The 18,895-nt window shown below is 39.7% G+C and overlaps 3 protein-coding genes across 3 annotated transcripts in view; 1 reads left to right on the forward strand and 2 right to left on the reverse strand.

Annotated features, from left to right (window-relative positions):
* Window positions 1-4,532: 4,532 nt before the first annotated feature.
* LOC132991047 (uncharacterized) lies at window positions 4,533-6,432 on the forward strand. Its single transcript, XM_061059614.1, has 3 exons — window positions 4,533-4,745; window positions 5,302-6,125; window positions 6,174-6,432. The coding sequence occupies exons 1-3, from the start codon at window positions 4,698-4,700 to the stop codon at window positions 6,277-6,279; spliced, it is 978 nt and encodes a 325-aa protein (XP_060915597.1). The 5' UTR covers window positions 4,533-4,697; the 3' UTR covers window positions 6,280-6,432.
* A 984-nt stretch (window positions 6,433-7,416) lies between these two features.
* anxa14 (annexin A14) lies at window positions 7,417-12,816 on the reverse strand. The gene is made up of 13 exons (XM_061059615.1): window positions 12,702-12,816; window positions 12,393-12,432; window positions 11,738-11,834; window positions 11,494-11,582; window positions 10,239-10,352; window positions 10,004-10,094; window positions 9,830-9,909; window positions 9,555-9,593; window positions 8,629-8,719; window positions 8,414-8,509; window positions 8,264-8,319; window positions 7,658-7,765; window positions 7,417-7,501 (listed from the first exon to the last, which is right to left on the reverse strand). The coding sequence occupies exons 2-13, from the start codon at window positions 12,417-12,419 to the stop codon at window positions 7,442-7,444; spliced, it is 948 nt and encodes a 315-aa protein (XP_060915598.1). The 5' UTR covers window positions 12,420-12,432; window positions 12,702-12,816; the 3' UTR covers window positions 7,417-7,441.
* A 2,343-nt stretch (window positions 12,817-15,159) lies between these two features.
* Window positions 15,160-18,895, reverse strand: part of crybg2 (crystallin beta-gamma domain containing 2) — a 53,547-nt gene continuing 49,811 nt past the window's right edge. Inside the window, exons 22-24 of the mRNA XM_061059079.1 lie at window positions 17,726-17,884; window positions 17,458-17,617; window positions 15,160-16,133 (exon numbers count right to left, since the gene is read on the reverse strand). Coding sequence (XP_060915062.1) covers window positions 16,045-16,133; window positions 17,458-17,617; window positions 17,726-17,884 — 408 coding nt within the window. The 3' untranslated portion in view covers window positions 15,160-16,044. The remainder of the gene's footprint in view (window positions 16,134-17,457; window positions 17,618-17,725; window positions 17,885-18,895) is intronic.

Raw genomic sequence — 18,895 nt, forward strand, 5'->3', positions numbered from 1 at the left:
TGACCTGAGAGAAACCACACAGTTTGATATCAAGGGCTGCTTTAAAGAGAACCACCTGACTGTGCAAGTAGCAGCAGAGACCATTTCTCTTAAACTCTCTTGATAGATGTGTGTGAGGTTTTGCATCTGTGATCCACAGCTTGCTGGGGTGGAGACTGACGGAAGGCTGCCCGGATGGAAATAAGCATCAGGTGAATAATCAGAACGCCTTATAAAAGACATGTCCCCGGATACACACATTTTACACATCTGAGACGTTCGCCTAAGATACACCTGAGTACGAGCAGGAGAATAACAAAGATTGTCTAACCTTTTAAACAAAAACAACAACAACAACAAAAAACTCTGAGGTTTAAAGAAGTTATCTCCAGCTGGTTGTCTGTCTTCAAAGAGGAGAAGATCTCTCATCAAATATGAAGTACCTGGTCCTGTGGATGACCTCGCTGGCTTTGCTGGGATTTGTCTGCGCCAAGGTAAAAATAAAATATACATATATCTTCACAAGCCTTAAAGCATAGAAAGAAGAGGGGGATATGCTTTAAACTTTGAAATATCGAGCTTCACTCTTAAAAGTAAAACAATAAAAAAAGACCACATTTCTACAGCAAAGGCTCTTATACTGTAAATAAACAAAATGAACAGTAAGACTTGACCCTCGCGCGTCTATTTTATTTTTTAATGTGTTTATTGCTGTGTCTGATAAAAATGGCTTAAATTAAGCCGCAAAGTCAGTAAAGTAGCTGTCATGCTCTTTGTGTTGTTCTCTGACGTGCAGACGCGGACTCGACTGCACGTCCCTTTTTTTTGTCTCTCTCTCTCTCTCTCTCTCTCGTCCGCCTGTTTGTCAACTGAGCACGCTTCATAATAACAGAAAGCATGAATGCGTTGTATTACGACGTTATGTACAAGAGGTAATCGTGTTTAAGCACGGATAGTCCTGGCCAGTGTGGGAATAGGGCAGCGGGGGGGGGGGGCAATCGTGCTTGAGTACGGCACGGTGCAGATGGCCAGTGTGACCGCGCCCTAAGGCTGTGGACGGACACAGACGGAGCAAACTGTGAGCCTAAAGACCAGCAGCTGAATCTGTGTCCGTCGGGAAGAGAAAACTCTGAGGACGGCGACTCCATAGCAATAGCCTTTAACACTGAACGGCACACAGTGCAGATCACATCGTCATTACAAATTTGAGGTTATTTGTTTTGTATTTTAATGTCTATTTCTGTCTTTCTGTTGGGTCTTTCTGATTTGATTGTATTCAATGTCTTCATATTTAATCTTCTCTGTGATTAGTAATGGTTTGTTTTAGTGATTTTTAAACTTTCTTTTCCCTCTTTGTCTCGATGCTTTTGATGTCTTGAGTGAAGCACTTTGATTTGCCTTGTTGCTGAAATGTGCTAAAGAAATAAACTTGACTTTGACGTTGAGATACACATCATTTTACAACATGTCTTCGTTTTCGTCCTTGTCATTTAAATCAATGCTTACGTTTAAACGTGCGTTCTTTGAGGGTTTTTTTTTTCACCATGAAATTGGCCTGAATGTAATATTATGAAAAAAAATAAAAAGAATTATTTTCAGTGGCATGTTATTGAATTAATCTGTAAATCTCATTTTACATTCTACAGCGGGAGTCAGAAAAACCAAGCAACAATTCTACCACCAATTCAACTTCGCCAAATGGCTCGGGCATGTCCACCGGCACTGGTGGCTCGGGCATGTCCACCGGCACTGGTGGCTCGGGCATGTCCACCGGCACTGGTGGCTCGGGCATGTCCACCGACACTGGTGGCTCGAGCATGTCCACCGGCACTGGTGGCTCGAGCTCAGGAAACGGCCAGAGCCATGTCATCGCCTCTGTCACTCTGCTGTTTGGGTCGTTCCTACTTCAAGCACTTTGGAAATGAGCGCCCTCTGTTGGCTCAGAACAGAAGTTAGTCTTAAACTGCAGCCCTTTTTTAGATGTGTAGGCTATATCATATTAACTTGTGGTTAATGAGATGAAAATATATTTGAAATAATATTTAGGCTTCAATGGCTAGAGAGTCACTATGACAGTGTCTGTTTGTTTATTAACTCACAGGCAAAGATACATGTAATTCAGTTTGAGTAAAATATATTTGTTTCTATTTAAGGCTTTTTGGAAGGTGGTAGCCGACATCCTCATTGAGGTTTACACTATACACATACAGAGGTTTATTTATTGTCCTGTGTGAGAAATGATATTATCTAATCACATATATTACACAAGCATCCTATAACATGAATGAATGTATGAATTATTAAGTCACATATGTCACACTATAGTTGGATTGACCTTTAAAGCAACGATTATATGTGTACTAGATTGATTTTTGTTGTAAATTGGTACACTTGCACTTACTTGATGTAAAAAAACAAAACAGAATAAACTAAGCGTGGACAAAAAATGTATCAAATTTAAAAGAGTATTATTCGGTAAGATGTATTTTCTAAGTTGCACTTTCTTTTAAATGTTAACAACAACAACAATCAGAATGTGGTTGTAAGAAATAAGACCTGGGCAGCCTTAGGGAATCAGACTGTAAATAATAATGGACGCAGCGAACGCATCTGCTGTCACTCAACATTCCTGATGCTAAAATAACCGCTCGGAGCAGCGCAGAGTTGTATGGTGACGAGACAGGAAATGACAACATCAGAGACTCCAGAGAGCCGCTACAACTCTCTTGGGAATTATGTTCAGTTTTTAAGAAAAAGAGTGAGAGAAATGCGACAGAAGTTGTTGTTGTAGCTGAATGACCTCTGTGACCTTTGGGCAGAATATCGAGTGGAGAAGTGAAGTGAAGCCAATGCGGAATTGCAAAATCCTGCAGTTCCTCGAGTTTCCACTAGAGGCTGGCTGCAGAAACACTGGAAATCACATACACACCCATTCAAAAAGTTGTTTTTTACAGCAGAAATTAAATTGTGTAATACCCGGTTCGAAAAACAAATAAGGTCTGATAAGCTCATGTGTTGATTGGTACACACTGTAAGGGGGATTTTTCGATGACTCATCTGTTATGATGTCATGAGGGATAAGTGATATTTACAATATGGCGCGTAGCTGACTTGATTGACAGGTGGGTGCTACATTACATTTGTCAAGAGGCTTAAAACTGTGTTGCCTAATGATCATGTGAGAAGTGGGTAGATTGTTACAGTTTATAAAAGAGGGAGGCTCCTCACACTTGTTTGTTACTGGAGTAAGAAATAATAGACTTAATACTGAGCCAACACCCCGTCATTAGACTTCTGTCTGTCATGTTTTAATCCATCTTTATCTATGGATGTATTTGTACATCATCTTCAGTTAACTCTCAAAGAATGGATGTCTAGTTCTCTTACCAGCGCATAAAGAAGTTTACAACTAATACCTAATTTTTATATGATGCATTTTATATCCTGTTGGGTCAAGGACAGAAGAAAAAGAAGAAGAGTTTGCAAGTGCGATGACCCTTTAGTTAATCATCAGATATTGTGAAAAAGATTAAATTAATGATTTACAAAAAGTGTCATTCCATCTCTGTGCTTTTTTTCCCAGTGGGGTTGGTCGACAGTTGCTATCATTAGCTTAGCATTAGCTTAGCTTGCAGAGTAAAACAGATGCAAGGAACGTGATAAACAAAGAAAAGAAAATGGTCAAGGCTCCTTCAAAAACAAAAATGTGCTGAAGCTGATCATTAACGTTGTGTCCTAGCCAAACTGGGGTTGTTCTTTCACCGTGCGCTATGTTTTGAAAGTAATTTATTGACCTGGTCTATTAGGGCAGGTGAGTCATAAACTGAGTTGGGAGATGTGACAGAAACCCCTGTCCGCTCAGGATCTCAAGGAGTTTTCTGGGAATTGAATCTTAAGAATGACGATCATCGTGCTATATGTCAACTGATCTGTCAAGCATGAGGAAACATTAATGTGACTTGTTTTATAATCAGCTTGTCAATTATCCACAAAGGAGGAAGTACATGCAGCTCCAGCAGAAGGATGTTTTTTTAATTCATACAGAATTATTTAGCTTAAAAATTAAACCAGGTGTTAATATCATAACGAGGAAGTGGAATATTTTCCATCATTGTGCCATAAAAAGTTACAACATTTTAAAAATGACGCAAAATTAAAAAAGTAATGGGTCTTCTAAAACACTCTGTATGTAATGAGAAGTCAGGAGCTTTGAAGAGTACTATCATATTTTAATAATTGAGGCTTGATTGTAATTGATTTGTTTGATGAAAACATTGAGGAAGTTGATAGTTAATCGCTTTATTGCAGTATTGACTCTAATATTTTTAGTATCAGGAACTGTGTCAGTATAGATTGTAAACTTTTATTAGTGCAATTCATAAGAAATGGCTAAAAATAGAAAATGATGCTTGCCACACACGCGACACACTTGCATCTCTCATTTTCATCCCAAACTAACTTCCTGGATCCAGAGCCAGGTTTATATTGTACGTCATAAACTCTCCCCTGCCCTCCCTGAAACATAATGTTTCTGTATAAAAGTGGGGGAAAAATTGATCTGCTCAGTTTACCAGAAGAGACTGGAAGTAAACCAGGTCACAGTGGGAGAACTTTCCCTGCACTAGAAAACATATCTGGCAGATTTCTGTTTTAAAAAGGACATTTTCATTTACATTTCTGCTGCATCTTTGTCTCCGCTTGGCCTTCCATCAGGGACGATGATGGCTCGGGGATTTTACATATTGGCTTTGCTGGCTTTTGGACAGGTAACTACTTACAAATTCAGAATATTTTAAAAAATGACTCTACAAGAAAATCTGTTCATATACTTGTACAAACTCACACATTCCTAATTAAATTAAAAAATCAATCAATAGATAGACGGACAGTCTGTTGGTGTCGTCATTGTGGATGAGTCAGTGCTGACTTGTGTCATTGTCCTGAAAAGGTCACTCAAGGTGTTCATGTAATTTAGTTGTATACACCCATCGAATGTGTCTTTTTTTTGGTTTGTTACAAACTTGTGATAGAAAACTTCTAAATGAAGTTGCGCCAATAGTTTGAACTCAGTTTTTTAAGTGGCTTAATAAAGGGAAAAAACTGCTTGAGTGCAGATACAAATGTATTCATTTTTTTTATCAAAAGGACAAGATAACACAATACTTTAAAATAAGTCAAAAACGTGTTGTCTATATTTCAATGATAAGACTCAAGGATTTTTAGACTGATGGTAATTGGAAACATCTGTATTGTTGGTGTCTACACAATAGTTTTTGTTTGTAACACTGATTTAAATAATTTTTCATCTCGTTTCCCAATCAGGCTCTAGAAACTACTACCCATGTTGGTACTTCACCGGAAAAACTGACCAAAGCCTCTGATTCAAATAATGGATCACATAGTACTATGATCCCGCCTACAACAGTTTTCACACCGACTTCTACAGCTATGCCTATAACCATCACTAAAACTGTTTCTCCTCCAAACACCACAACCATTTTAACAACCAGCCCCACCCCCACTGCTGCCACCCAGACGAGTACCACTACCTTACTGACTAGCACCATGCCTGAAACTACTGCTCCAACGACCACTTCATCTGCAACCCCTTCCATTGCTACAAGTGGTACGACCTCCTCTATGCCGACGACTACATCCCCTCCGCCAAACAACACTTCATCTGCAACCCCTTCCATTGCTACAGGTGTTACGACCTCCTCTATGCCGACGACTACATCCCCTCCGTCAAACAACACTTCATCTGCAACCCCTTCCATTGCTACAGGTGGTACGACCTCCTCTATGCCGACGACTACATCCCCTCCGCCAAACAACACTTCATCTGCAACCCCTTCCATTGCTACAGGTGTTACGACCTCCTCTATGCCGACGACTACATCCCCTCCGTCAAACAACACTTCATCTGCAACCCCTTCCATTGCTACAGGTGGTACGACCTCCTCTATGCCGACGACTACATCCCCTCCGCCAAACAACACTTCATCTGCAACCCCTTCCATTGCTACAGGTGTTACGACCTCCTCTATGCCGATGACTACATCCTCTTCCCCAACCAATGCTTCGTCTGCACCCCCTCCCACTATAACCTCCTCTACACGATTTCCTCCTACAAACTCTACAGCCAACTCTACCACCACAACATTACCAACGAAGACGACGACTTTGACAACCACCTCTACCACCCCACACAGTGGAGGGTCAGGTGTCAGAGCTTCTCTGCTGTTTTCTGTCATGCCAGTGTTGCTCTACACTCTACTGCCACCGAGCAGTAACTGGTAAATTTTAACTTTTTGAAATTGTGTCTTAGGGTGAATGTTGAATAATAGTGAATGAAGATGCACTCCAAAGATGGGGCAGATTTAAGTTAAATTTAATGTGCACATTAATAAACTTCAGGTATTTGGAGGTCAATATAAAAAGTAGTTTTGGGCAGTCAGTCTTTTCTTATCGAGCAGCACATACTATACCCACAGAACTAAGGAACATCATATCTCTGAAATCCTCTTCTAAATCTATAAAACAATCGCTATTCAAAAATCAGACATGCTGCCATAATCTGGATTAATGTACTTTGTCTTTACTTGTAGTCTGTGCGCTTATGCTCCTTGTCTGTGCTTATATATGCTCCTTGTCTGTGCTTATACTGTATATGCTCCTTGTCTGTGCATGGTGCTTTTGTCTGTGTTTAAATGCTCATGTATTTAAATGCGCTATATGTTACACATTTTTATTTTATGTCTGTGTTCTGCTTTATCAATTGCTTCCATGCGTATGTGTTATGTTTTAACTAACACTTGTGTTGTTTTATTTGTTATGCTTATGTGTTCTTGTGTCTATGTTTTTGTGCTGCATTTTCCTGTATGCTTTTTAATGTTTTCTTAAATGTCATCAACCTGCCAGGGACTGCAGATGAAAATTAGCCTGTATGGCTAAATCTGGCATATTTACATGTGTGACTTTGTTGCTCTTGTTAATTAATTTGCGTTGTCCCTTTTAAATAAAGAAATCTAAAAAAAAAAAAAAAATAGAAGCATGTACTACTGAATTCTTTGTAGGAGCAGAAATCCTATCTTCTCAAGTCAGTGTTTTAAAGTTATTTAAGACAAAAATATATTTTTTTAAAATGGAAATTCTTATACTATCAGTTTATAATATAGTACAATATTCAATTATATATTAAATTTGTAGTATTTTAAAAAGGAGGAACAGTATTGTCGCAAAATGTGTAACTTAATTAATAACATGGAGGGTGAAATGTTGTTTGTTCATAAGTGGTGTTTTGAAAATGAATACTGTATGACTCATCATCATGTGGTAAATACAAAGGCAATAAAAAAAACCTAAACTGCACTCACAGAAAAACCCAACACCAGTTGCATGTAAAGGATTTTTGAGGAAGTATACTCAAGGCGTGCATGAGTCTGTTAAACATTTATTTATATTAATCTTCAGATCGACAGATGGCCAGCAGAGCCTGCAGATAATCTCCTTTGAACTTGTTCTGTAGGAAAAAGAAGAAATGAACTTGTAAAAATGAGAACCAATAAAAACATGATTTGTAAATCAACAGGGATTTTCTCGTTACATTTTTATAATGGGGGAAAGAAACATATCATGTTATGCATTTTTTTTTCACAGCTTCATGAGAGTGACCCACCTGTAGAGTCGTGTAGAGAGACGTTCCTGTTAATTTATTGAAGGCAGCTCTGATACACAGCAGATCTTCCTCACAGTGAGACACCATAATCCCCTGCACTATAGGTGCCTGAAAGAATGAAATGGTTTGTTAAGAGTTTTTTTTTTTTTCAACCTCAGAGTGAAACATGTCTGTTGGACAGTAGTTCACGCAGGTTCACCTTTAAAGGTAGATTTTTTTTAAACCACTCACATTTGCACATGTGTACATTAGAAATGTGATTTCCTAGTTGTTGGCAAAAAGCAAAGGGAGTTATTACCCATTTCAAACATTTCATAATGCTTGTCAGACATTTAAAGGACCAGTGTGTAGAATTGAGTGCCATCTAGTGGTAAAGTTGGATATTGGGATGAAACAATCCACCTCTATTTACTTTACTTAGTAATTTCATTGCTGTGCCAGGAAAACAAGTCTTTTATAATTAGTAAACTATGTATATTAAATGTATATTTTTATTGTATGATATGTAAAGAATCAATTCAGCCATCCCTCAATCAGTCAATATCTTTTTTTTTCAAGTTCCATAAATCATCAGAATAAAGTAAACATTTGATTACAGCATCTTACCTTCATAGTAGTTAGTCTTTTGGCGAGGTAGACGTAAGGGCCTTCAATGCACTGCACTGTTATTGCATAGGAAAACAAAAATCAGTGACTCATCAACATGCACAATGCATATTAAAAAAACTCTCACACAGTATCAGGAACAGTATTTACCTAAAATTGATAAACCCAGTTGCACATCTCCAGTGAAGCGTTTCTCCACAGCCTGATCCACCATCAGTCCACTCTCCAGCTCCAGCCCCATCAGCACTGACAGCGAAGGACACAGCGAGGGATCGGACACATTTCAATTTCAGTCCGTGATCCCCACGAACACAAGGACAAATAGGCATAATAAATCATGTCAGAAAAATGTGTCACAGCCTCACCTTTTTCAAGATGGCTTATATCTCTAGAAGTCAGAATGTCGATCCACGGCCCCGGATCAGCTTTTTTCGCATTCAGTGACGCAAAGAGAGTCTAGAGGAAAAGATAAAAACAATACTGTGACACTGACGGAGATTCTTAGAACAAAATGTCTTCTTTAATAGTGAAGTGATGTTCCTTCCTGCCTTTATACCAAGGCAACCCAAATCAATGATGTAGAATGGCAGGAACATTTTAGGTGAAAAATGCATGTGTGCAAGAAAACCCCTAAAGCTTAGACATTCTGGGGGTTGACTAAATGTTGTGAATCTACAGGATGTTCTCATGTTCAGTTGTCTTTGGAAGATGCTTCCAGTCCACCTCCTCCAATTTCCTTCCAAACAGATTCAGATCTGGACAATCACAACCAAATATGGGGAAGTTTTGAAGTCCCCATGAAATGAAAAATACATTTTGCCTGTTTATAATCCAGCGCTCCTGTGTTAAATGTTCTTTTATCTGCTATTATCTGCACATAACTGTGTTGTTCTCTCCCTGTAGCATGTTTCAAATGTCTGTTGACTCATCCTGCACTCAGGGACGACCAAATAAAGCTTTGCAGAAGCTAACAATCCAATAAAGTAAATCCCAATGTTATGTCCCACCTTCTGTCTTGTGATTGGTTCTGTTCCCTTTTAAGTTGGATTCATCACGACTCGGCAGTCAGATAGTCGCGCATTTCCGTTTTGAGGGGACTTTTTAAGGGGCTGTTGATGCATAAACTACCAAGATGGCTGCCTCTGATGTGAAATGTTCTGAATCTGCTTTTGAATCATTGTTTTAGTACTTAGAGTAATGTGTGTTTTGTACAATCATAGCTAATGTCGGCTGATGAACCATGTCATGCTGTGGTATTGAAGCAATAAAAGGATTAGGGGAATTAAAATACCTTGACATCTCTTCGAACCACACCAGCAACATCTTCTTTCTGTCAGGAGGCAGGAGAAGGAGAACACATAAGACTTATAAGAATCATTTTCTGATATAGTCCTGCCTTTGACAGGGCAAATAACATATCACAGTTTAGGATTTTTGGGTTGGCACCTGGGGTGGCCAATCAGATTTCTGGGGGGGGGAGGGGCCATGCCACCCCTCTGGACATGCCCCTGCTTGCTACACAAACAAGGTTAAGATGATAGTAAAGGAAATAAATACTCAAATTACATTTATGAGAGCCAAAACAAGCTTAGCAAAGTCTCCACTGGTTTCTCCTTTCAGTTCCTTCTCCAGGTCTTTCTTAAACACTAAATAGGGAGATAAACGTGACAGACACATGAGTTTATGAATTGCATTTAAATGTCCCCGACAATCAAGCAAAAAAACATTTCTGTGGCTCACATTGTTGGTATGCAGCACTGATTGCTCGAAGCTGCTTGCCGGATCGTGTACAAAGAATCTCGAGCAGCGTTTCCTCATCGGTGCCTATACCCTGCAAAGAAACCAGCACACACATATAGTGAAGGACTAAAACTGATAAAATCCCAGCAACTCCTGCAAGGATTCAGGCATGGGAACATAAAAAAACACTCACTTAAAGCACCATATGTAAAGAAACACACAAACAACTACTTACAGCCATGGCCTGTTGCAGGCGGTGAGCCTCGTACTGCAGAGGAGGCATCAGCAGCTCCAACAGTAAACTCTCCAGTTCTCCAGACAGAGCTTTCTTCACACCAGCTGACAGGTCCTGCAGAATCACATTAAACACTGAACGCATTTCATATCCTGCCATGCATCTCTGTTTTTTTTTTTTTTTTTTTTAACTCTCAATGCACCATGATGGACATACAGAACACTTAAAGTTTAAAATGAAGAATCACGCCTATAAATAAATAAATCTATTGTATTTGTTGTTACTATGTTTGTTTGTCTCACTCTATCAAAGCACAGTATAGGCAGATGGGCTGTTTAACATCAAACTGATCCTCCTCGAGGTTGGGAGGGGAGGGGGAGGGGGGGCAGTACCTTGGTAGTACCAGCAGGGGAGAACAGCGGCGTGTTCGTGCATGTCTGACTGTGTGTATGTGAAGCTCCCACTGTGCCGTGCTCTCTCTCTCAAGCTTCCGCAAAGCCGTGAGACAATTTGAATTCACCGACTTTGACACCAACATTGTGCCGCTGCAGAATCAATATGAAAATCTTAAAGCGTAATGACGGCAGAACTTCATTATGCTTGCTATAATTTCTTGCTACACCTGTTGTTTGGGGATACTTACATTAGCCTATTCCATAATTGGGTGATATGTTTTAACAGCATAGTGGAAAAACCATGAATATGTGTTCCAATGAAGATCACGTGATTTAAAGGAATAATTAGGGCGGTAATGGAAAATGAAAAACATCTTTAATTTAAACAAACAACTTGTAGGATTCTTGAGTATAAAGAGAGAGCAACCATCTGTTACTGTAAAGAGATTGTTGACTCTTTGATGACAGAATGGTGAAGAGGAGATAAGAGTTTGCTAGAAATTGTATTTCTAACATGAGGGGGACAGAAAATCAACCCAATTGCCAGTTTTGTGATGTTGCTGATTTTAAATATCCCGACACGACCTCATACAAACTTTCAAAGAACATCTCTCCTCCCTCTCTAAACAAAGGTGTGTTCAACCCTTTGAGACCAGTTTCAATAATATTTGATCTGCAAACACGAGAGAATCACTTGGAGAGCAAACACACACATTTGCAACATACAGTCATTGCAACAACCTGTTCACCTGAATATCATGTTTGAGTTTCTAAATGTCTCCAGGGGCAGAGGTGTGTAAGGTTGAGTTGATATATTCATCATCAGGTCAAGGTTGTTTTTTTGTGTTTTTTTTTTTTACCTTTTGTGTTATTTCTTCAAAGGTTTTGGCGATCACTTGTCTCTGAACGTTGTTCCGATTGGTTAGGATCCTCACCAGAGTCCCCGCGTCTGAGACATGGACACAATGTTTGGACACCAATTGTGAAAATGAATATTTGATAATCGGGCTGGGAATGATACTGAGAAACAGAGTAATGGTTTGTGTACAATGTTTGCCAATAACGCCCCCACCAGTCAAAAGCAGCAGAAGTAGATACACCAACCTTTCTTCTCCAGAGCTGTCTGGATCTCGATGGCATCTCGGTCAGGATGGAAAATAGAAGAGGGTCGCACCGTTCCAAGGGTACCCCAACACATGTCCTGTTTGTAAATGGAGAGAATACATTTAAACAAACATTTAACATGGTGCAGAGAGCTTCACATATAGAGTCCATATCCTCTCTGTTTGTATAGGAAATGTGCACATTGGGTGTCAGAGGGCAAAGGGAGGTCTGAAACAAGGACATACCATGAAAGATGAGCAAAGATACAAGGCAGTTTTCATCACATTTGAATGTAAAGAATGTCAAATATTCTACTCTTCTTCTGAGACTAAAGGAAGGGAGAGTTGGACGAGTAAAAGGCCATCATAAAAATCCCATAAAAGTCCACCAGTATGAAATTAAGCTTCAAATTGTGAATCAACTTCACTGACTTTACTTTCAAATCTGAGCCGAAACATGATTTCATAATGCAGCATTCCAGTTGGCCTGAAGTCGTCACATGCAGGTTTGTAGATAACATTAGAAGGCATGCAGATAACCAGAGAACACTAAGCAACGCAGATTACTTTATCTACAGGTACAGTATGGCGTCTTGGTAAATAGAGTCATAATGAAACAGTGGAGAGACGACAGGGTGCGGGGAACGTCTACTCACATACGATCTGAAGTAGTCAGGGTCCATTGTTTCGTTTTAACTGAAAGAGAGAACATGAAAAATGAGATAAATAGTTTCATTTACAGGCATGGAGAGAGTATAAAAGTGGTTATATTTGAAGTGAATAGCACGAAAGAGAAGCTACAGTTTGGATGAATCAATCGCTGGATTACAATTTCAGTCATTAATCTTGTTGCTGAATTAACAAAAACTTCTCCAAAACTTTAAGTGTTATGTCTTAGAGACTAAAAATGCTCACACAGAATGACACAAATGCAACATTTTTCTAGCTGATTTCATTTCTCTTACCTGTAACAGAATGCTGGGCTCAGCTGTAGGAAGGTGTGGAGGTGTAGTGGAGCTTTTTTTTTTTTTACAACCCCTTTCATAATCAGCCCAGTGTCTCAGTCCGTCCCACCCTTTAATACAGCCACGCCTGCTGAAGTTCAACAAGCTGACAGCTGACCAATTGCTGCTTTGACACATCATTGCCTTTGTAGTATCGCCATGACAACCCACTTGTAAACTACTCACATTCCTGCCAAAGAAAGAATCCAGACAATCAAGTTTTTTTATTTTTTTACAGCTGATCCGGAAAGCGACCGCTGGATTTAGATTTTGTGGTTGATTGTAGAAAATATGAACGATCAAGTGTTTTCAAGTTTTCAAGTAAAAGCATTGTCTTTTTTTTTTTTTTTTTGACATATTTCCAGCAAGATGGAGCAGATATCTGATCAACAAGTCACATCTCTGTGAGTATCAGGCTGACTGGTTTCAGGGTCAGAGTGGAGTGCTCATGTTCATGTATAACCTGATGGTGTTTCAGTCACTCAACCTGAAAATTAGATCGTGTCATGAGAGCTCACAAAAGGGCTTTTCAGCACCTGCGTTTGTGTCGGGCAGTGATAACAATCTGATACTCAGGAAACCCTCATCCGCCCCTTTTCCCTTCAGTCAGGAGAGAGAGAGAGCGAGAGAGAGAGAGAGGCAGAGGTATCACATTCACTTTAAGATGACATAGGCACACATAAACAGGCCATTCAAATGATAATGTTTTAATAAATAAATCAAGCTGGTCATCATGTAACATCTAACAGAAAACGCAGCTCTACAAATCATTACACAAATTAACCCCTCGTGGTTTAAATCTGTTAAAGTCCTCTGAACGGCTCAATGTCAACCTCCCGGTCACATGCAGAGCTAAAAGAAATATGAGACCAGTGTGTTTAGAACAAACACAGCAGAACTACTGTACAGCAACAATACAGCCTATACAGTAAGGGCTTAGTGAGGAAATGTTGCTGTCTGATGTGAAACAGATGTAGAAAGAAATTACGAGAAATTTCAGCCAAAACATAAATACTTAAAGTCTTTATATGTGATTTTTCACACTTAAATATAATATAAATCAAGTATATCCTCTGAAAATAACTCTGTGAGTCATGACTGTCTACAATGGGTGTAACACCCGAGTCCCACTGTCTGTGATGTTTTCAGAGTTTTCAGAGTCCTATCTTCAGTTTGTTTACATCGCCCGGACGGCCGGCTGACTCCTCCCCTCGCGTATAAAAGTTGTTTAATTGAGGGACTAGAGAAAAGAAGAATAACATACTGTACTCACTGCTTAACTGTGTTTCTAGATCACGCTCATTTCAGGTAAATTTACATGCAGTGTGAAGATACAAGCATAATTAGGATCGCTAGCATTAGCATGCTAACACAACAATGCAGCGCGAGTTGTTTTGGTTTCATGCTGGTGCTCAAGGGCGACATCTGCTGGATAATTTTTTTTTTTTGCATATAAAGCCTTTAAAGAGGCTAAAACAGCAGCTGAAATCAAAGTGCTGAAATTAGTTTAATGGGTGTTACCGCTCAGTGTCCTTATATGGTGAAAGTAGAAAATCAGCTAAACTGTTGAAGGTTTCCTGATTTGTTGATTTAAGACCAAGCTGTTGAACCAGCAGTCAAAAAGAAAGAGATGAAAGCAGTGACATTTTGAGTGAATGTGTGACCACCAAGATCAAAACCTTTAAATTCTACGTTTATTTTAAAAAAAAAATGTCAGCTGTTATTGATCTAGAGTGAGGGATGGAAGTGTAAGCGCAAGAGATAAAAGCATGTCGAAGTGTTATAATACAAGAGGAAAACAGTTAAAGCATCAATATGTAGGAATTTGGTTTGGTGCACTTTTAGCGCCCTCTGAAGCTCTCAGGGTGCAACTGTGCAGTTCCGCCTTCCTTTCAGGCAATGTGCATTTTTCCTCTATTTCCGCCCTGCTCATAACAGGCTGTTTCTGTGTCTGTACCTTTAAATGCAAATGAGCTGTGTTTAACCATGCCCCCTCTCTGGAAGGGGATGTGGCTCAGGCTTTCTCGCTCCATGCCCGATTGTTTAGTGAGAAGGCAGACTCAGAGGTGCAGAACAAACACCCACCTGGGGGAGGGGCTACTGCCCTTTGTGATGTCATGAAGGGAAAATCTCCAAACGGCCTGTTTGAGCACACATTTTCTGAAAAGTGGAGCAGGCAGAAGACGGAGAGGATGGACTTTTCTCATTATTGGAGGATTTGTAGACAGACTAGAGACCCATATTAGTGTTAGAAAAACATGGTAAGTGTGTTTTGCATCATATGTGACCTTTAAATTTGATTCAAATTACTCCAAAAAATCCGGATAAATGATTCAAGTGAGTGAACAAGAAACAGAAACAGTTAACCATGGAACACAAATATCAGCGATGAATGACAAATATATCAGCATGGTTTTATTTAAAGTTTTTATTTATTTAATACTTTAAAACCACTCCCTATTACATGACATTTTACATAATAATAATTTCTTTTGTATCAAATATTAACAGGCAACATTAAATTCTGTGTAACATGACTTATAACAAGAATACATCAAGAAGTAGAAAGAGTAAAAGGGCACACACACACACAACCCATTTTTATAATTGCAACATTTCCCTCTTAACATTAGTTCATACAGTACAGTGCAAAGCAGACCTTTCAAATATATATTCTCTTGCACACTTCCCTTTTATGTGGCTTCAGAAGCATTTGTAATAACACATTTTTATTTAAAGGCATATTGTAGCCGCTTACTGCTGCTCCACGATGTCCACAGGAAATGATAACTTGGTATGCTCCAGTATAAAAATAAAGTGAGAAACGCACTTATGATTAAGGGCTTCCACAGTCGGGAGAATTTACATGAGTGGGGGAATCAAACGAAGAGAGTCATTATAGTTTGAATACCCAAATAGTGACAGTGATAACTCCAGATAAAGGTCAGAGTCAAAGACAAAGCCCCAGTTACTACATACAAAATAAAAGGTTTATATACAGCAGTTCAATAACTAATACTTTTATTCTTGCTTTCAACCTCTTGTGGTGAAGCCGGTCACTGACCCAGGTCAAGGCAATGACAGCTTCCTGTTTTTTCAGACTTTGAGAAAATGGAATTTAAAAAAAAAGAAGTAAAAAACACTTTCAAGGCACTGAAATTATGTACATGATAAGGCAGCGAAAGTGTTAGTCCCAGAGCCTTGAGGGAGTTTTATTTTGAAAAGCTAACGTGATGTGGATGAACTGCTGAGGGAAGCTTCGTCGTGGGGACAGAAACAAAAAGAGGTTGATGTTCAGAGCAGGTTACAGCAGCTCGATCTCCCACTCCTGGCTCGGCCTCTCCTCGCTCTCCGGCATGATCACCACATGGTCCTTGTCGTACGTTTTACCTCCTGGAGAAAAAGAAAATGTGTCTTGTTGAAAAGTTTTCTTCACATGGTAACATTATAGTCTGTGGCGATTCTACAGTCTGTTGGGGCCCTAGGCAAAAATTCCTTGGGGGGCGTTCCAACCAGCGTTCATCACCACCTGTGTTCAAACACTTACTCATCTTCCTTTTTGTTACTCTTTCACTGGTCTTCGGTTTTCAAAACAACAATGCATGCTATTCTAGGCAGGGCAACAAGATTGAGTGCTGTCAGATGGGGCCCCCATTAGGGAGGTTCCTACTGTCATTGGAAAATTTGCACATTTTGAGCTACTGCTGTGGTGTAAAGTTTGTCAAACCCTCGAGGCCCCCCTTACCGGCCGGGGCCCCCCAAGCAGTTGCCTGCCTCGCCCGTGGACAATCAGCACCTCTGGACTTACTGCTGAACTATCCATGAGTAAGTTAAGTGGTCAAATCAGCGCCACCTCCAACGACTTTAACGGTAAAATGTTAATTACCTGTTTGAGTATTTCATATTCTGTTGATGAATGATTCTAATAATCATGAGCTGCTGAATGAATGAAGCCTAAAACCGATATTTAAAAAGGCTACAACTTCACTAGTAGCTCCACGTTCCTCGTTTCAGTGCAGGCCTGCTGGCTGCTTCTTTGATACAGCCCTTCAAAATAAAACATCTAATCTCAGAGTAAAATTAAAATTCTATTCTCCTAAACTTAAAACTTTTATCTTGTTGATTTACAACTTCTTTCACTTTATTATGGCTTCAATCTTGTGTCTTGTTTTTTCTTTGAAGTGACCCTAATACTCGAACGAGCTTCTGCCGGCCCTAATTCAAAGCATCTCAAATTTTTACATCGGCCACTTTTATTTGGACAGAACAACAAAATAATTAAACAAAAATTTAAGTTTAATGATGGTTTAAATTCCCTCCCTTTATTTGGAAGAGGGGGTTCAAGGTAACTTTGACCATTTTTGCATTCATTTCAAGCTGGTGCCTCCATTTGTTCATGACAAGATACCATTAACACCCCCCCTCCAACCCCAGTATCTCTGAAGTGGAAAGATTTCAATGGTTGGGTTCATGAGTTATAATGTGTTATGTTTGCAGATATGGCAGATTCCATAGAAATACATTTTTCAGTGGTTGGTTAAAAAATGATCGCAATCTTTATTCTGCTTTCTTTGTATTCAGAATATGTCTTGGTGTTTTTTACTTTCCCTTTCTCCTTCTTTCCCTTTTTTTTTTCTTCAACAAGCTAATGAGATCCGTGTAACTGCAGGAAATCCTCTGTCATGTAACAGTTAACACGATGTTTTCTTCCCCCTACCTTTGACATCCATGACCATGCCGGAGAAAGTCATGCTGCTGATGAGGCCTCTCATCTTGGCTGTCCAGGTCTGGATGGGCTGCCGGGTCTCGGTCCACAAAACCACCTTGGATCCAGGCTCGACGTTGCCCATCACCTGGAGGCTCATGGTCTGGGACATCTACAGGGCACACATGCAGCACGTTGTTAATGTTCCCATGGATGAGTGGATTCAAAGTGTCAGATCTGCAAGTGCTTCCCACATTTCAAACTTCGAGTCAGTCACTACCTTGCTCTTGATGAAGCCGTCCTGATAGAACCAGATGTCCGTCATGTCCTCCACTTCTGGTGTCACCACCACTCGTCCTGATTTCATCTCCTCCACGCCGCCCTGGATGGACAGGAAGTGACCTCTCTCTTTGTTCTTGATGCGGAAATAGTGTCGCTTCTGCAGGAGGCAAAAAATAAAACCCAACAACATCATGTTACATTGTTGAAGATCAGAGAGTTTTTGACTGATTTTATTGTGAAAACCAAGTGTTAAAGAGCAAGCTATGTAGGAGGAATATAACATGATATGGGTTGAATTTTAGCTTTGAATTAAATCAGGGTATTCAAAATAATTCAGTGGACTCCTTCTCTCAGACTGTATCCAAAGAAACACCTTCCAGCTTTTTAAATTACGGTAGTTACGGTACCGCACACTCTTTTCCTCTTTGTACAAGATATCAAAAGTTTGAACATAGTGGATCTAACCCTCTGAACAAATTTATATCAAATGTTACTTATAAAAGGTCTAAATGAGGTTTATACTCGGCTAGATGTTCATTCTTTGGGGGATAACAAGCCTCCAAATCAAGAAGAGGTTTGTCCCTTTAAGCCAGGCTTCCCCAAACCCAGACTCAGAGGTGCAGAACAAACACCTAGCTGTGGGAGTGTCACCCACAGCTAGGTGCTCAGCTCAGCATCGCAGGTGTGATGTCATGAAGGGAAAATCTCCAAACGGCCTGTTTGAGCACACATTTTCTGAAAAGTGGAGCAGGAAGAAGACGGAGAGGATGGACTTTTCTCATCATTATTGGAGGGTTTGTAGACAGACTAGAGACTAGTGTTAGAAAAACATGGTACTGTAAGTGTGTTTTGCATAATATGTGACCTTTAAATTTGAATTCAAATGACAAAAAATAAATCTGGATAATGCTTCAAGTGAGTGAACAAGAAACAGATACAGTTGTGAAACATGGGGTCACCTTGGATTTTATCTTATTGATTAATAAAAGATACATAGAACACAGGTTACTGCAGGCCTTAGCCAATGACAAAGCTTGCAGAGTCTCAGTCTGTCTGTCATCCATTGTGCAGAAATGTCCTCCCATCCTTTAGTCCTCTGTCCACAATAATAAACACCAAGAAGCCTAAATGGGCCTGAATGAATGATAATGTATGTAATGATGTAATG

The sequence above is a fragment of the Labrus mixtus genome, chromosome 16, assembly GCF_963584025.1.
Source record: "Labrus mixtus chromosome 16, fLabMix1.1, whole genome shotgun sequence".
NCBI lineage: Eukaryota > Metazoa > Chordata > Actinopteri > Labriformes > Labridae > Labrus > Labrus mixtus.

What these genes read in the sequence shown, in the direction of transcription:
- LOC132991047 (XM_061059614.1), top strand. Translation starts at nt 4,698, where the DNA reads ATGATGGCTCGGGGATTTTACATATTGGCTTTGCTGGCTTTTGGACAG. An exon ending in CTTTGCTGGCTTTTGGACAG is followed by an intron (nt 4,746 to 5,301) that starts GTAACTACTTAC and finishes TTTCCCAATCAG; the next exon opens with GCTCTAGAAACTACTACCCA. An exon ending in CCTACAAACTCTACAGCCAA is followed by an intron (nt 6,126 to 6,173) that starts CTCTACCACCAC and finishes TTTGACAACCAC; the next exon opens with CTCTACCACCCCACACAGTG.
- anxa14 (XM_061059615.1), bottom strand. Translation starts at nt 12,419, where the DNA reads ATGGACCCTGACTACTTCAGATCGTAT. An exon ending in CAGTGCTGCATACCAACAAT is followed by an intron (nt 9,910 to 10,003) that starts GTGAGCCACAGA and finishes CTCCCTATTTAG; the next exon opens with TGTTTAAGAAAGACCTGGAG. An exon ending in AAAGACTAACTACTATGAAG is followed by an intron (nt 7,766 to 8,263) that starts GTAAGATGCTGT and finishes TCATTCTTTCAG; the next exon opens with GCACCTATAGTGCAGGGGAT.